At 37.6% G+C, this 19324-nt stretch overlaps 1 protein-coding gene across 8 annotated transcripts in view; it reads right to left on the reverse strand.

Annotated features, from left to right (window-relative positions):
• tenm4 (teneurin transmembrane protein 4) overlaps nucleotides 1–19324 on the reverse strand; it is a 225673-nt gene that overhangs the window by 69641 nt on the left and 136708 nt on the right. For all 8 annotated transcript variants that reach the window (XM_044118604.1, XM_044118610.1, XM_044118609.1 and 5 more), the window contains 4 exons: nucleotides 17315–17416; nucleotides 15825–16019; nucleotides 13479–13679; nucleotides 3830–4015 (listed from right to left, as the gene is read on the reverse strand). In XM_044118604.1, coding sequence (XP_043974539.1) covers nucleotides 3830–4015; nucleotides 13479–13679; nucleotides 15825–16019; nucleotides 17315–17416 — 684 coding nt within the window. The remainder of the gene's footprint in view (nucleotides 1–3829; nucleotides 4016–13478; nucleotides 13680–15824; nucleotides 16020–17314; nucleotides 17417–19324) is intronic.

Below are 19324 nucleotides of genomic sequence, written 5' to 3' on the forward strand. Positions count from 1 at the left end.
AAAGGAAGGAAATACAAAAAATGTTAAGGTCAGAAATAGCAATGATTAGTGAAAATTGCAAGTCTGTGCAAAATTTGTAAATAATGAGCGAATTTGCATTAATAGTTATGATTGAACTTCCTGGATAGACTGCTAAATTCCTTACAATTTATGGAAATTAGCTCCTGAACCACCAATAGCTAGGATTCTCTCTCCAAATCTTCCGCTAGACTATGGGACCTTGACTTCCAAAGATTTACTATTATCTGAGGAGGACACTGGACCACTGAGCACCAGTCTGGTCCTGCTGTCTGGTTCAAAAGTGGCTTGACAAAAGGAATACTGCAGATGTAGTTCATGACCTGGATTTGTCTGTGTTTTTTGACCTTTTGTGAGACTTCGTTAAACTCTTAAGTTGCTTATTCCAATTTTTCACAACCCTTCCTGAACTGCTCTCATCCAGGTCTGAGTTCAGCCTCTGGTGAACGTGCAGATGTTCTTGCATCTTGCCGTTTCTTCACAACTAATCACAAGAAGGTGGATAGACAGATCGGCGTGTTGTTTTTGTTAATACTAAGTATAATCAATGCCCTGGATGTATTGGCCCACCTGCACTCTGACTACAGCCCCAGTTTTAGAATGAGATTCCAGATCCAAAGAGCTCAGATGAGCTTCCTCTTTGGTGTGGCTGGGGTTAGCCTTTAAGACAGGGGGAGGAGTTTTCTCACCTGGGGGGAATCCAAGTATGACTGCTGCTTATTCACACCTTCCCTAGAAAGACCTAAATAGTGGTGGAGAGAGAGAGGTTTGTTTTTTTTCTTCCTGGACCTGTTATTCTCGTGACTCTCAGATAAGGGGAACACAATGGATGCCTGAATGGATTGAGATTTTCCTTCCAATAACTTTATATTAAAATGTTTTGACACCATACGATGCTTTGTTTTTATGAATCCTGATAACTTTTTGTCAATTACACTCCTTCTGGAGGGTTGAACTTGCTCTCAAGATAGCTGTCTTTTACAAATTGTAAAGGCTAAACTATGGCCATAACATTGAAATCTTGCATTATATATTTTTTATTCATCTAATTTTTGAAAACCTTAATAAAAAATAAAAAAAAGAAAGTCATTTGCAAGCCATAATCATCAAAATGAACACAGAAAAACTGTTGGAAAACAATACTGTGTAATGAATCTATTTGAGTTTCAAATTATTGACTAAACTAATAAATTCTAACTTATTGAAATGCATCTATAGAATGAGAAGCACAGTGTTTTGGATGAGAACGGACCATGGTGTGTTTCTGCGTGTGTTTGCGTGTGTGTTTCACGGCTTATTAATGCTGACCGGCGTTACAATGAGTCGAGCGCAGAAAAGATTGAAGGAGGAATGCCATACCTTTCACTACCTTATCCAGATAGTGAGCTTGAGAGATAAAAGACAGGACATATAAGGGAGGTTTGAACAGTGGCACTTCCATGACAAGACAGCAGGGCAATGTGTTAGTATATGTTACAAAACGCGGTCAAAAGAAGCAGCCACAAAGCATTAACAGCATGCATTACAAGCAAGACATGGAGAACAATCCCACACAGGAGAGGGATGGAGACAGAAGGAAGACAGGGGGAAATTGTGGGACGCAGAGGAAGATTGAGGTCACCGAAATGAAATCTTCAGGAAAAAAAAATGTCTGTTTCTTTTTATTAAATGATGGAAACAACTAAATAGCCCAGGGGAGCATTTTGAAAACTCTGGCACTGACGTGCATATTTAGGCTTCAGCAGAATTATGCAGGAGAGAGGCCACAAAAAGCTATTTTAATAATCGTCCTCGGACGATGCAACTGGCCTCGTCAGGAATGAGACCAGATCAGACCTATAGGGGGTCTGGGGCCAACACACGGGCCCCTCTGTGATGGAAATGGATTTAAATTGAGATCTTAATGTATTACACAGAGAAATCTTCTTGTTGAATCTGGATCTCAATATGGCCTTTATAAAAGAGCCATCAATAATGCACGGGCCAGCATATAAAACATTCACAAACTGAGCTGAAGCTCTGTTCTCAGGCAGCGCTGCCTCGAGACCAATGAGAATACTGTGAGAAAATCAGCGTTTTCTTTTATGAGCTTTTATTTCTGGTTTCCCTTTGACTCAAACATGTAGGGAACCACTGAGGCGGCTAGGAAAAGTGATCGCCACTGTGCTTTCAGTTTTTTGTATCAGCTGTGAAAAGAATTAAACCATGATGTGTCGCAGCAACCACCAAAAAAAGCCCTTGTCTTTGACTTTTGTTTTTAAAACATAACATTACCAATGTGGCTAATGAACTGATTTCCTGACATATTATTACTGGTGTGTTTTAACTTGCTGGTTTTTGTACTTGTAGGTATGAGTAAAGCTTATATTTCTTTGATTCCAAAAGGTCTTAAGTGGTTTGTCTGAGATATACCAAAACAAAGAAAGAGGAGTAAGAAGAAATGAGTGAATTTGCACATGAAAACACAGAACACCAGCAGGCACCAAGTCTGGCTATTGGTTATTTTCACGTTTTTCATTAAGAGTGCATGAAGATGGTACCCATACGTTAAGCTAAAATAAAAATAGAAGACAAAAATCATAAATGATAATACCAATATAATATAAATATAATGTGTGCCACAAAATCTCACAATTTTTTATCTTGTGCAGGTTACCAGGAAAATTTGATCCTTTTTTAATTAGTTAATGCACCATACCTACATGCTACAATATCTCAACAAAAACACTTTTCAGTGTGTATATGTAAATTTGTGAGCAAACTTTTGGAATGTCACAAAAAAGATTTTAAAAAAAGGAAATGCATATCAGCTGTTTCCCTAGACTGGCTTGGACAGAATCAACCAGGATACGGAAAGCATAATTTTGTCAGATGTTGATGCTGCACATGGCTGCAATAAACAGGAAGTACAGGTTGCAAACTGGCATGAACCACTCATCCCAGAAAAATTGATTTTCAGGAATGTGTTATCTATTGGCCAAGTTGTAATTGTTCAGTCATGTCAACATTGATAATGTGACAAGCTGTCTTGAGACCCAGAGAGAGAAAAGAAATTCTAAAGCAGCAGAAACAGCTGATGAGTCGTGAGGTAAATGTTCGCTACGTTAGAACTTAGTTGGCAAATGTGTTTCCATTTCCACTTTAACTCTTTTTCAGAAAAAAACAAAAAACACCTCAAGGAAGTATAAAATCATTTTTTTCAAAGTGCCACATCAAGCTTGTTGATGTCCAGCATCTTTGAACATATGAAGATTCTAGATAATCACATTTCTTTTTAAGGTTACATTATGGTTTTCAAAAGAGCTTCTGACATTCAATCAAGGTCTTAAACAACAAAGCTTCTGCCAGTTTTTAGTGCAAGAGAGCAAAAGTTTCAGTTGCTCTCTTGTATAAACAGTATATACAGAGAGCTGAAAGCGGTGGTTGACCGGCTTACAATGACTCACACGTCAGCATTTGAAAATAATAGTAAATGGAAAGGGAGCAAAGAAAGAGATGAGGATAAGGATGAGTAAAATGAAAAGACACCTTAGCACATTCCCACATTAAAATGCATGAAGGCAAGCCTCAGATTCTTGAGTAAACCTGTTCATGCTTTACTGAGTTGCACAAATTCAATTAAGCATGCTTTCCCATTCTTTCTCCGACTGGATACTTCCTCTCAGACCCGACGCTTACACACACAGGCAGAGTGGTAGTCTGCACGCCTTTGCTGGTATCCCTCCCCCTTCACTGCATCCTGACCAAACAGACATATACATCGAAGCTGTCCCCCCCCCCCCAACAAAATCCCAGCCTCCTCTCTTCCTACCAATGGTGCAGTGTTCTCCGTTCCAACCAGGACTGCATTCACATTTGCCGTCCTTGCATGTGCCGTGCTCGTTGCAGCGCGGGTGACACGCCCTCTGGTCACACCCGGCGCCCATCCAGCCGTCGTCACAGCGACAGGTGCCTGAAACACAAACGCCGTGGCCTCCACAGTCGGCTGCACAAATCTCTGTGGGAGACAGGGACACAGAGGAAGACAAGAAAGACCGACAGAGAGAAAGAAAGGAGCGGTGGGGGTAGGAAATGGGAAGACAGGGCGGTGATGGGACAAGGCAGAGGTGGAGAGAAAAAGACAAATCCAGAAGTTATTGTCAGAGAAAGGCGGCCACGCTCCACTACCTTGTCTGATGGCAGCTGAAAAGAAATTCCTGCACCTCATAGGGACAATCCTTTTTTGACAATACAAATCTAATAAGTCCATTACCGAGAGGAGACAAGATTTGTGTGGCCTTAGCAGACTTATTCTTCCTCACTTTTTCTGTTCTTTATGTTTTCTCCTTATTTGAACCACAAAATGGCAGAAGAATCAAAAAAATATATATACACAAGTGGAATTTTAAAAAAAGCTACAAATTTAACAGTCCATTAATTCAGATAAAACTCAAACATTATTCACTTTAAAACAGTGCATAGTTAAAGGCTTTGCCACCAGTTTGTCCGTGGGCTGAAGCAGGCGGTAGAAAGAGGAGAACATGGACATTTTCTGAAAGGTTTTTATTCAATTTATTTTTGCATTATCTTGGGAAAGCTGATGTAAATAGCAAACTATTTGCAATAATTGTCAAAGTGTCAATTATAAGTTTAGTTTTGCTATAAGGTGTGAGCATTTTATATTAAATAGAGAACTGTGTGTACTTTCTGTCTTTTTATCTTATCAACTCCAATTTAAAATGTATTTCTCAAAAGCAGTCTGTCGTGTTTCATTATTCTCTGGTGTTGAAATTTCCTTTTCTGGAACAGGAAAGCATTTTTTGTGCTGCAAATCTAACAATTCACATTTAATTAATGGAATGTAATATAATGAAAATTTGTTTTATAAAAACTGAAAACATGTTGCTGCTACATTTTCACACTCCCATCCTCAAATTATCTTGAAAATTCAAGTTACATGTGTTGGATAAAAAAAAAAATACATTTAATGTTAGAACCTTTTGTGCTTCCCTCCTCCCCAAAAAATAACTCTTTAGTTACAAAAACTACAAAATAAGGGGTCAACTTTTCTGAATGAGTACTGAACTCAATAAAGGTATTCATAAAAAGAGATTGGAAAAAATATGTTGATCTAAAATATTTTTGACAAATCTTTCAAACAGAATTCCTTTATATCCTAAGGAATTAGGTGAAGCAATTAATTTACAAACACTTAATGACAACTTATCAGAATCAATCACCAATTGATTTTTTTTTATTTATACAGCAGTCAACTAAGGTGATAAAAGCACTTAATGGTTAAAGTCACATCACAGAAAAAAGAAAGCACTAAGCTGATGTTGCCAGCTTTTGACACTCCAAGGCTTTAATAATCAACTCCTTTACTGACAGTTAAAACAGAGTGTAATGAAGTGTGATTTTCCACTGCAAGATTGAACAAAATATATTTTTAAAAAGGATACTTATGAAATGAAGTGCTACATTTGCTTTGGATGACTTTTCATCAATTTCCACAGTTTCTGAAGCTTTCCTGCAGCCAACTTTTCTTTAAAATTAAATAAATTCACTTCAGATACTAATGTTGTAGTACTCCAGAATTGGAGTAGGCTACTACAACAATAGTACAATTGGAGTTGTAGTACTGTGTTAACTGTGATAAAACTGTTATCATAGTTTTGATAACTACCAGATTGCAAAACTGTGATAAACTTGCAGTTATTACAGTTTTGTGATAGCTGCCAATATTCTGGCAGTTATCACAAAACTGCCAGATTATTCATTTTATGTGGTAACATTTTTGCTTTCACTGGATGTAAAATGTACGGTTTCAAATCCAAGCAATAACACTGACTCATTGCTAATTATGTATTTTTGTCCCACGCTCTTCCACTTATACCCCAATAAAGTGAACAGTAGTTGTCTGAGAGATGTCTGCAAATTTATCAGTACGGCCAATACAATTTGGCTACAAAGAATCTAAGAAAATATCTGGAAAACAACTTCCAGAAGGAAGAATACGGTGACCTGTAAATCCCGTAGCGCTTTGCTTTCAGAGACTGGTGACTAACAAACTATTATAGTCTCTTAGAAAGGAAGCTCAAAGAAATGTAAGCAATGTGTAGGTGATGTTAGCAAAGCTAGCAAGCTAACATTAGCAATCTGCCTCTGTACCAAAATTCTTTCCCTGCCTGTCACACAAAGTGATTTAGTCAACTAGCTAAACATATTAAGTTATCCATCTGTGTAGATTTTATACTGTATGCTTTAAGAAACCTTCCATTTCTTGTCACCTAGCTTGGTGCACATGCTAAAGTTACTTAATATTAGAGTGGGGTGTATCTTGGTCTCGATACACTCTGCTCTTGGACTTACCTTTGTCTTAGGTTTCTAATTTTAGTTTTTTGCTTTGCACTTCAAAAAAACAAAAAAGTTAACATGAATACAAATCTACACAAGTGTATTCTTGTTTGACCAATTATCTCATTGGTTTAAAGACTGTATTGAATTTCCTATCTATGAAAGTAGTTTAGGTTAACGAGGACAAGTGAACTCAACCGAGAGAAAAAAAACGGGACAATGGAATGATGGGAAGAAGAACGTAGAAGAACGCGGGAGAGAGGACAGGGAGGAAGCTAATGGAGACCGCAGCTAATTTTTGCAGAGGTTGAGGTGGAGAAGGAACTGGATTTTTTTCGGCCGTGTTCTGCACAAGTAACCCTCCACACGGTGTGTGGAATATCTGGACAAGTGTTCTGTAGTAACACGAGCGATCCATCTGCGGTTGATACAAGGAGAACTGCGACTGATCCGAGGTGGCGAGAGGAACATGTCAACATGGCGACACTGATTTCAGCGTGACGGAGGAGTAGTCCTGCAACCCGTGTGGAAGAGTTCTAAAAGAAATTGGACTCGCGAAACATCCTTGACGAAGAAGACATCGGCTGAGCAAGCAGGTCTGAGTTGGTTTATTGTTTAAACGGGAAGAAGAGGATTGTCGTAGCAACATCACACCCTAGCTTCATCAAGCCTGCAACGAAAACCTGAACTGTTACCAGACAGTGTGTGTGTCAGAGTGTATGGGCCCATGTGTGTTTAGAGCTGTAAATTTTTGGTAAACATATGGAGTTCTGTTGGTGACAAAAATTAACATAATAGTTAAAAGTAAGGGTTTTTCTTAAAAACCACAAAGGTAAAGTGAGTAAAACATAAGGGACTGAAAAGAAAAAGAGCCTTATCGGCTTTTTTTTATTTTGGGAAATATTTAATATGAGGAATTAGTGCCTTGCTCTATGTTTAAGTTTTTGATTATTTAGGGGTATTGTGGAGCTAAGGTTTTATTTTTCCAACTTCTTATTAAAAGAAACTGTTCAGATAGCTGGTTGTCTGGAGTTATTTATGTTACTTCAAAGGAGTGTATGGTAATTAGACGAGCAAGGACTTACTCAATATAGGTAAACCTGCGTGGTATGTACCAGAACTTAACGAACCCAAATAGCCACCCCACCAGTGAGTTTATGTTCTTGTCCCGGGACAGAGCAGTGGGGTGCTACAGTGACATCACATAAGGCCTAAGGCACGTGATGAATTTCTAAAGATAATTACTGTTTGTTCACTTCTGCCATCCACAGTAGTATTCATTTTGGCTTGTTAATCATCAGATTTAAAGTCTGAAAAAAATAAATAGACTGAGTTGCAGGTCAAACGCAACTGAAAGGGACCAAAATCTATGAAAAGTCAATTATCCATTATAATATTCATAGACATCCAGCTGATAGCCCTGTCCATATATCAATAAAACATAAGACTTTTTCTTCAGAGATTTTCATAAAATTTTAATTTTGCCAAATCTTATGGTGGAAATCCATACTTACTTATAATGTGAAATTGTTAGCGAAACAAAAGTGCTCCAGTCTTTTAGATGAATATTTTCAATATACTTTTTCCATGATCTTTTTTAGAGCTTTTTGAGCAGAGGAGGTACATTCATCGACTCCAGAAGAATGACACAGAGAGCCACAGTGAAGTCTGGTCCTGCTATTGTGTGGCAGCTGAAAGACCTCCCTGACTGGATGTGATGGAGCCCGGGACTTTATCCTCATCTCATGAACTCGAGGGAGAGCATGACAAGCATAAAGCGCAAAGAAATTAAACACTGACAGATTACTTCTGAGTCTCATTGAAATGTTAACCTCTTTATTAACTTTTCTGTGGTAAAAGAGGGCTTAGTAGTATGGGCAACAATGAACAATATTATTACTGGCTTATTAGCCAAACCAATTCATGTATGACCACAGGGGACCAAACTGGAGGTAAAATCTTTTAATAAGTCAATTATAGAATTTGCTATGCCTATTTTGCCATCATAACAAATTGAATCTGAGTGTTATTTTTCAGTCAAAAACCCTAACATGGCAACAGTGCGTAAAAAGCTTTCAAAAAAAAGAAATCTCACCCTCCTCTGCTAATTATAGATCAGCAAAAACTCTGCAAGTCCTAATTTCATATCTGACTTCTGATGCATTAAGTATGCTAGTAGTGTCTGGATAATTGCCTCTAAAGAATTTTGAGTACAGCCAGCACACAAAACAGAGATTACTGCATAAGCAAATAGAACATATGGGAATGATTCACTAATAAAACATTTACACTAACTTAAAAAGTTTTCACACCCTCTGAACTTTTCCCCATTAAACACATATGCACATTGTACATTTTTAAACCAACCTACAAAGTTGCACATTCTTTACACTGTTTTTTATAGTTTAGATTGTTAAGAATTATTTATGGAAATGTTAGAGAACATTCATCATTTTTAATCCTGCACAAGTATGCACTACAACTGATCTTTCACTTAAAACCTTGCATTTGTTGTAATATGACAAAAATTTATAATTTTGCAAGCCGTAATTTTCACATTCTTTGGAGATAAAATTACATTTAAAACAAGATGCTAATAAAACAAATAAACATCTAGAGAGCTCTTTCACACATGTTTTAAAGAAAAGAGGGGAAAAAACAGATGCTTGCAGTTCACTGGAATGGATACTGGTCAGAGAAACCAGAGCCAACGTGATTTTCACACAAATGTTCACTTGGAACAAAAAGGGAACGTTTACAATGATAAAGATGCAATTACCACCTACAAATAAACTCTCATTATCTTTGGCAAGAGAAACTCACACAGTGAGAAACACTTCTGCTTTTATGGTGGCTGTTGCACAAAAGGATTGTGTAAACAAAGTTTCCTCTGGGTGGGAGGAAATGGTAAAAATGGCATAAAAACATACATAAAACCTCAGGCATACTTTTATTGGTAGTAACAGAAATACTACATACTCTGTACATTTTTGGTATACAGTTCCAAAGACAGCAGACAGAAGAGGTTTGTCATATAAAAAGTATATAGGAAGAAAGGAAATCAATTTCAAGTATTCTGAAAGCTTTCCATGTTTTCCGTCATGGTGTAAGGTAATATGCAGCTTTCTGCAGAACCCCATAGCATAGCTTACTGCTGTATTAGAGCCCAGAAAGCTCTACAATGAACAGGATAAAGAAGGATAAAAAGCCAACTCATCATCATTTACAGAGCCTTTTCTCTGCAAGGCACACCCAGACTAACTGCCCATTTCCCCCCAAATCCTTAGGATTACCTAATAGGTCATCATGTCTGCTTGGAATACAAAAGGGATTCGTGGATCAGAGAGGCTGCTGCTGTACTAAGGCTCTCATTTCAGAATGAATTATGTGAATACTAATTAAAATAGACAAGAGCTGTAAAACTGGAGCTGATTATCAACACATCAGAAACCTGCTGAACCAAAAATATCTGAAAGGAAACAATAACACGTTTCACAAGAAGCATTGCATTAGCATGTATTCATCAATTTACTGTCTGCAGACCTAAGTGGCAGACGGATTAATGCAGATGAATCTGTTTTAGTCATCTTCTACACCATTATGTCATCTCTACTGTCAGAAAGTCTCTTAAATTTCTTTGCTTAGGGCAGAAACTGGCCCCCAACATGAATAGAGCCACCTATCTTTTTCCAACTGAGAACACGGATTCTGACTTTGAGTAGACTCTCATTCCCACTGTGAACCACTCTGGTGCTCGCTTAAATTCATGGGAAGGAGAAGCCAACAAAACCACATCGTTGTGAAAAAGCAAAGCTGAGACCCTGACACCTGATTTCTCACTGCCGTTTCTGGCTTCACAAATGGCGTCTTGGCATGCACCCTGGTGGGAAGGGGAATTATTCAGCTGGCCGTTCACATTCCCATTTCTGTAATATTCTGCATACGGCATGAGTGACACATGCCTAACAAGAAGATTGACATAGTAGACTCTGTAAACACCAGCCTGTGTATGGCTAAATGTGGATAGTGAGTAAAGATAGATGGCAAAATGTCACAGTCTTCAAAAAACACATAAAATGAACACTTATGGCCCTTTTCTACAAGACTCTATCAGCGCACATTGACTTGGCTAAACTTCACTCCACACAGTTTGGGTGGTTTTACATTACAACTGAGTTGTGGGTGGGGTCATCATATAGTTGGGTGGCCCCAAAGTTCAAAAGGTTTTTTGGCATCTCTTACTACTGTAGTTACCTCTACAAAATGCCTTGGGAGACAAAAAAGCTTAGGCTATGTTCACACAGTAGGTCTTGAAGCTCAATTCTGAATCTTTGCTGAAATCAGATTTTTTTTTGTGTGTGTGGCTGTTGTGACTGCAATCAGACTTCTGTGTGAACGGCTTATGACCCCAAAACAATCAGACAAAATGCGACAGACTGCAGACTCTCTGAAAACAATCAGATATGTTTAGCACCACGTATGTAATTGGCACAAATTTGATTCTTTTTGGTCAAACAGGTCAGAATTGGGCCGTTCAGACTGCCACAAAAAAAAAAATTCAAATGTTTGCTCAAGTCTTCTCCAGTCCCACAAAAAATAAAATAAAATAAAATAAAATAAAATGCATGTTGAAATTGCATCTCTGCTTTAAACACCTGAAATGTGTGATGCTTTATGGCTCTTTTAATCTGGAACAAATTTCTAGAAAAGTGCAAATGTGTTGAAACAGAGCTCCTTTAAATCAAAGCTAAAAATCCATTTGTTTAGTGTTACTTTTGATTAATATCTAGAAAATCATTAATCAAAGTCTTTATTCAAACTATTCACCACTTTTCTTTATTTTGCCAAAAACTGTAATGTTTCTTGCTAGCTTTGATTTGACTTGTTCCACACTGTTGAGGTGCGTCAAACTCAACAGCCCCATAATGTCCAGCAGCTTGGGATTTTTCTGCTTCTGTAAGAACAGGAGCTTTTCATTTTTCTTTCACTTGTGAGATGGAATGTTCTACCTTAAAATTTTAGTTGACATTCACCTTTTCTTGACTACCAAGCGAGAACTCTCCCTATGGACTTAATGAACACAATGGAAACAGCCTTCCAGAGCAGAGAAGAAAAAAAAAACTATTCTTAGCTGTGAATGTTGCAGTTGTGAAGATAGCAAGATCTCGAGAAACCATTAACTTGCATCATTCCGCTGTCAGAATACCTGCTTTGCTGAGCATCTTTTCCTCCAATCGCAGCTGCCAACTAACCATGCAGAAACTAAAGTAGGAAACCGTCCGTAAAATGAAGAACAGAATCAACAAAAATATGATTGCTAGATTTGGACTTCCAACCGTTAATTGATGAGGCTAATTTATGCCTTTACGCGAGACATTTTCTATTAAGAAAATCACCAAAGCTCACATCTCTGATGAGCCTTGCAATTAGCAAAGTTGATCTGAATCAAGCTGGGAGATAAATTTGGAAGCAAGAGTGATGGTATTTTACAGATGAAGTGATTGAGACGTCAATTGTGCTACATGTTGTTGATGTTAGTTGTCAGTTGTGATAAATTTAGGCTCTGATGGGCAAGAGAAAAATATCACAAAAATGTAACCAGATTTGATTGCTTAATGCCAACCTCAAACTCATTATTGACAGGAATCACTGAGGCATTTGTGTGAGCTTGGAAAATACAAAATGTTTACCTCAGACAGAAAAGCCTGATAATTATTAGAAGGAACATGTAATCAGGCAGAATTGCATTCACACACCAGAGTGGAGTTAATCAAAGACTGACAGGTTTCTAAAAGAAATAAAGGTTGTTTAAATTTTTTGTTGTGATAGACTACACAATAAACATTTATTGTATACCCTGGTAACATTGTGTGCAAAGCAAAAAATGTATAAAATTAGCAAATTGACAAAATCTTTGTTGCCAAATTTGAAAACACGGAGAGAAGAATCTGAGCACCATCTGTCTAAACTTCAGGTTTCCTTTACAATTTAGCTGGTCATGAAAAGAGGTCTAATTTTGTGTCTGATGAATTATTTATGTGTTGATCTGGACACATGTTTTGGGTCATTGTCTCTGATGGGCAAGAGAAAATATCACAAAAATGTAACCAGATTTGAACAAAGTTCTTTGGTCTTTGGGAGACAGACATGCCCAAAACATAACAGAACCTCTACCCTACCTAACAATGGGGATGAGATGCCTTTCCATATATTCACAGTTTGTTTCATATCGGAAAAAACTCAATCTTAGTTTCATCTGATTAAAGCACACATTTCAAGTTGAAGTTCCAGCTGTGGTTAACAAATGACTATTGATGCTAAAAAATATTAACACTATTAATTGCATTTTTCTTCCTTACATACAAAAGTCTGAACTTTTGTGTTGTGTTTGAAGTACACCCGTAAATCTGACAGACAAGCGACATCCGCAAACAAGAGTGGCGGATGACAAAACTGCTTCCCACCACTAAATAAAATAAGCCATGTCAGAATATGTTATTTTCAAACAAATTTTGTATTTCAATCTTATTCCTTAGACCAAATATTTTTGCTTCATTATTATGTTTTTTTTAAAACTTCATTTTTTTTTTTTCATTTTTAAACATACAATCGAACATGAGGGCCAGGACAGGTAGCAGGCATTCATACTGATGAACATTACAATTTTACAGACATTTCACTGTATGGAGTCACAAAAAGTAAACAAAGAGAAAAACTCCCAGGTGTTTGACCGAGTGATGTGGGGTCACAAAATTGACCTGTTACACACCTTTGGCAATAAAATAATTCAATTTTTCCCAAAGTTTCTCTCCTTTCTCCTTCTTGAGTCGTATTGTAAAAGTCAACATTTCCATATTGCGGATCAATTTTATAATATTCACAAGAAGCTTCCAAGTAGGGGCTCTAGGTTGGAGCTAACATTGAGTAATCATTTCTTGCTTACAGTCATAAATATCTTCAGCAAGTATGCATAATTTTGCTTCATTATTGACGAGCATTGGTTAATAGTCAACAAGACAATGGCCTGATACCATCGTCTTGTTTTTCTACCTTGCAATCAGAGCTCAGTTGGCTCCTACAATGGACACCCTGCTATTGCTTCTTCTCATTATGGAAGTGCTTACCTGTAGAGCAGTCGTGGCCCGTCCAGTTGGGATCGCAGCTGCAGGTTCCAGTATCTGCCAGGAAAGCTCCATGTCCAGAGCACTGGTCCATGCAGGAGGCCCTGGGGCTTTCACATCCCGGCCCTCCCCAGCTGATGAAGCAGTGGCACTCTCCCTGGACACAAACGCCACGGCCCGAGCACGTTGGATCCAGGCAGTCCACTAAAAACGTTTTGACAAAGGGAAGAGTGTTAGACACACCAGTCACCTACTGTTTCCCTCTTTTCATAAGCATCCTGGCATCTTTTCCTTTTTTTTTTTTTTTTTTCTCGAGCCTGAGCAGAATGACAACAGCAGTGGGCTTCAGCTCAAATGCAGCACCAACCAGTTTAGTGCATGAACAATGAAAAACCAGAGGGAGCAGACAGAAAATACATTTTTTTTCTAAAAGCTGGAGAAAAGATTTACATAGAAGCAAATTAAATGGCTGTTTGCTTACTTGGTGTTATGGCACAAGCCTACAGGTTCAGCCCACACTTCTGCTGGCGTTCTCCATTTATTTTGTGTAAAAGAATTTCTCTGAAGGGACAGCTTTGCTTATTAAATACATAGCTGGAAAAAATAAAAGCCACATTAATGTAGCAAAAAAGAAAAAAAAAGGTGAAGCCTACATTAAGTGGATGTAAATAAGCAGTAAATAAAAGTCTGTAAACAGACTTTGATGGCAAAAAAGCATTGTAAGGTCCAACTCATAGGTGCCTTTTACAGGCTTTACTTTGCTCTGTTTTTTGTGCATTGCTCAGTGCACACTCCATTATTTCAGTAAACAGTGAATAGGCAACTCATATTTCTCAAGCGTTGCACATTTTGTCATGTTATAATGGAAAACTTCAATGTTTTTTGTTAGAATTGTATGAAAGGAAAAATAGTGCATCACTCTAAAGTAGGGAAAATAACATGGCAAACTTTTTTATTTATGAAAATAAGAATAGTGTGTATAAATTTAAAGTCTGAACTTCAACACAACTGCAAACCTACCAAGACATCCCTCTAAAATCGACAGGCTGGGAGAGCATTGCATTGATAAGAAAAGAAACCAGAAGGGCCCACGGCAACTCAAGACCAGCTGCAGAAGATTGTCATGTCAATATCTACTAAAGCTGCATTTATAAAAAAATGTTTTTTACATATTTGTTAAACCTGCCACTATGTCCTTAGTTTAATCTAAGAAATCTGTGAAGAAAATTGAGTTCATTTGCCTCCTCCTTGTGGTTCTACTGCTCTCTGTAGAAATAAATCACTCCCATCCTGGCCACAAAGATAATTGGCAAAGATTTGCAAAAAACAAACAAAAAGATAGACATAATTTTCATTTAAGTTCAAAATGATACTCTATTTCAGTGTGTTATAATAAATCCTCAGAAAATACATAGAGGTTTGTGGTCATATTACATGACATAACTATGAACATGTTTGCATGGGAATGAAAAAGCCTTTTCTCGTAATCGCTCCATCACTGACATTTCTTGTTTCCAGGGAGCAACGGTCGCAGGAGCGTCCAATCACAGTATCAGCATTCCCGCTATAAGTTATTTGTGCACAGAGATGGCAAATGGATGCCAAGTAGGAGCAATGTCTAGCCTCTGAGAGCAGTAGGCCACACCATGGCAGGTCTCCTTTATCATAACAAAAAAATGGATATAAAGACTGTTACAGCTAGACAAACGGGATCTCTCGCCTCTTAGCAGATGGTTTGGGCTCAAGACACAAAGATCAGAGGCTAACTGACAAGAAACTCTCTCCTGGCAATTAATCATTTCTGCTGAAGGTCACATGGAAGAAAGGTAAAAATGTTAAAGGGCCCTTGTGCACATTCCCCTCTACTCCTTATGGCTAACACTCCACCTAAAATAGAATGGGGGCCTATGGATGTCACAAACCCCATTTATCAAAGTCCCAGAGTCCATTTTTCATCTTGAAATGAGAGCCTTCAAGAGCTGACAAACACAATGGCTCCTTCAATCTTATCTAGTCAAACCTTATCCAGCAACAAATGAAGGTGGAGTTCCCCCTAGATTAACATCAGACCTTATTGTCTGAACTTCAGACAGTAATTGTGCTGTTTTCAACCACATATCGCTGATTTAACCAGGCAAAGTCACATATGATGTACATTTCATAGATTTATGTATATTCCTCTCACTACTGAAGAGTTCAAGCTATCAAGTCAAAATAGAAACCCCCACACATAAGTGCAGCTTTTATATGTCTAATTCTAATAGGTTGATAGGATGTTATGAGCTGGAATCATATTATGTGGAATTTTATTACATTACGGGAAGTTAAAGTGACATTCAAAACAAGCACCTTCTTCACAGTTCTCCCCTTTGTATCCAGGGTTGCAGATGCAGGTTCCCCCAATGCAGGTCCCATGGCCGCTGCACGTGATATCGATGCACTGGCTGGTGGGAACATCACATTCGGAGCCCTTCCAACCGCTGTGGCACATGCAACGACCTTTAAGGTATTGACCATTCCCACTGCACAGCACCGGGCAGGCAGCTGTGAAAAGAACAAAGGACAGAAATCCATTTAAATGGAGCGCTCACTGTAAAACAAAAGCCTCATCTGACAAAAAGTGAGACTTATAACAAATGAGTGATTCTGTTGCAGTCCTCACAACACAAGGGGACAAAATTAACTCAGATCTTTGTCCAGACTTGTTTTTGTGAAAACTTAAGTGTTTTTAACTTATTCTACTAATTCATAAATGTTGTCTGAATGCAGTAAACTGAATGTAATTCTGCTTACTGAGAATAATCTGTTGAACTGTACAAATCAGTTCAAATATTAAAAGCCTAAAACTTTTGAAAACAAATGAAAACAAAATATGTTAGTCACATGCTACCTGTATTCAATTTATAGAAATTTAGACAATTTACCCTAAGTGTGAAATTAAAACATATTACTGAATAGCCTGAAAAGCTAGCATTAGCTAAGATAGTAGCATTGCCTACATAGCTAACTTTACATTTCACACTTACTCAATGGTAAGCATGAAAGTGCTTGACAGCATTTATGCTAACATTATTAATCAATCATTAAAAATGGGAAATGATCTGAATGGTATTTTCAATTGAAATGAAGAGGAAGTGAAATATGCTTTAGAGAACAAGATGGAGAATAAGAATATTAGAGAAGTTAATAAAACTACAGTCTAGCAGAAATCATAATCTTGTGTAGTTAATAGCTGAAAGTTTTGATATTTGAATATTACAGGAGTATTTAAAGACCAAAAGATAAAAAACAAATTTGATACCAGCGAAGGAAAACACCATTACACTCTAAGTTTAGAAATGGGGAAATTTAGGCAAGGTGATGTTTTCTTCAATACATAACTTGACTTATGAGGAGGAGTGGCTAAGAAAATCTGATTTCTGTGTCACATTGCAATACTACAGGCAAACAGTAAGTCAACAACGATTCTTCCACATTGCAATACAAAAAAGTATAAATTACAAAACTGCACCAGTACTTTTTAGAAACATCTAGCGGTGGTAGTTTTGTGGATTTTTCCCTCCATTTTAAGTCATTAAACATAAAACTGATTAAACAAAAACAATTTTAGCTAGGTACTATGTGAATCTGCTTGTGCGATACACTGTTTTCTAGTAGAGACAGAGGCAGAAATAAATAATTTGGTCTTGATTTGTAATATGTGAATTGCAGTTAAATGTTACAATAAGATAAAAATTACTCTCCCCAAAGCATAAAAGCCATAAATGGGATTATCATAGCGACCTAAAATATATCTGAATGATGGGAATAAATATGAACTATGAGAGGAAGTGACTCACCTCGCCCACAGTCGGGCCCTTTGAATCCTAAAAAGCAATGGCACGTTCCAGAAACACAGTCACCATTTCCAAAGCAGTTGCTGGGACAGTCATCAATGGAATCTACAAGAGAGCAATCAAGAGATTTTCTGTGTAACGTGATTTGAAAAAAAAGAAAATTTCATGCCACTCATTTCCTTCTGCTGATTATTTCCCTTTGCTAATGACAGTGATGAGAACACGCTCCATCAGCCCCGACGTTTATATTTCACTGCATGCAACTTGTTTGAGTGTTACTTATGTTCCACACAAATGGGCTGATTCATGGGCAGGGAAAACAAGTAGTGATTATTTAAGCCGGGACTGAAATGACAAATCATGCCAGTTCTCAAAATTTCCAAATTACCCAAATGTTGAAAAGACCAACATTAGCAACATTTGATAATCCTAATTTGAAGCACTGATTGCTAAATGAGGTCAGCAACTGTGAAACCTGCACATTTTCATCTGAGTGTTTTGTGTCTTTGTTCTGCTGTCAGGGAAGGTATTTACAAAAACTGTGAGAAAGCTGAAAAGAACACTTTGTATTCCTTCTCTGCCAATTCATCAAGTGCTGTAGTCTTTAAATGCAACATGTAAATCAGCTTTGCATTTAGAAATTTAAATTCCACAGGGACGCAAGAATTTTTTCCTTGGCATCTTGTCCAATTGTAGTTGGACTGCAATCAAACTAGTAAATTACAGCAGACTCATAATAATTCATGCTAAATAGATCATTTCCAATGCAGTTAATAGTAACTTTCAAGCTATGCAGCGAGTCAAGAACGCAGTTGATGAATAAACTTTACATTCTAAAATAAAGATTACCTTGAGATTTAGTCAAACTACCAATGATGGTGATTATAAAAATGGACTTAAATCCTTGTATAAGTTTCCTTTATGCCACTGCACAGCAGGAGAGTGTGTGAAGAATAAGTTTAAATGATTTTCTTTTTCCCTTTAATATGCCACCAGTACTCTTTTCAAATGAAATGGATGTCAATCTAAATGCTTTACAGGTTCTCTGCAGAGTTTACTATTAATGTGTGGTTAACCTTTAAAACAGATTGAATATTCGAGGTGTGTTTTAGGTTATTAGTAGCCCATTTTTCTAAGAAATACTCTTATAAGTGGAATTTGTGTTACTTTGTAAAAAATCTATATTCAGGGTTCCTACACTCAGTGTTAGAATTCCATATTTTTCAAAATTTGAAGTTCTCAGCTTCTAAGAAAAGTCGGTAACTGGCAAAGTAAAATTCATTCCACAAAGGTTTAGTGTGAATTCATGGATTATTATTTTTATGTAAACAGTACTATGTCACAGACCGCCAAGACACCTTAAATCTGCTGTAGTTGTCATTCCAAGCCCACTAAATGGTGCTGTGATTATAAAATGACGTCAAAATGTGCATGCTCATTCTTCGTTGCCTTGCAGGTCCATTGAGTATCTGCACTAAAAGGACATTGCATCTCCATCTCTGACGAACCAAGAACGCAGTTACTCATGTAACACATAAATATTCCATATCAGAGAATGATCAGAATGTGCTGTACTGAAAACATTAAGAAGCACACAAAGCATGTGTAGAACAAAACCTGCAGCCTTGTGTTCTGTACAATTTTGTTTCCTGAAAAGTTCCAGTCTGAGACCTGGTTTCAGAAAGTGCGAGTATCTGAGACTCCAGTCACTGGATCGCAACAGAAAAGGTCAAGTTATAGTGACAACCAGCTCCATGTAAATGAGGCCTTAGTGCAGTGGTTCCCAAAGTGTAGGGCGCACCCCCTAGGTGGGGCGCAGTGCCATTGCAGGGGTGTGCAGGAAGCGATATTAATGAATGAATAAAAAAAAAAACAGTTACACAAGTGTTTCACTGTAAAGGTTTGTAGTGTGTAAAGGTTTTTCTTTTTTGGGGGGGATTTCATTGTAATCCATAGGGGGGGGGGGCAGCAGAAAATCTTTGGGAACCACTGCCTTAGTAAGAACCTTGAATA

Source organism: Gambusia affinis, linkage group LG06, assembly GCF_019740435.1.
Source record: "Gambusia affinis linkage group LG06, SWU_Gaff_1.0, whole genome shotgun sequence".
In the NCBI taxonomy this organism is placed as follows: Eukaryota; Metazoa; Chordata; class Actinopteri; order Cyprinodontiformes; family Poeciliidae; genus Gambusia; species Gambusia affinis.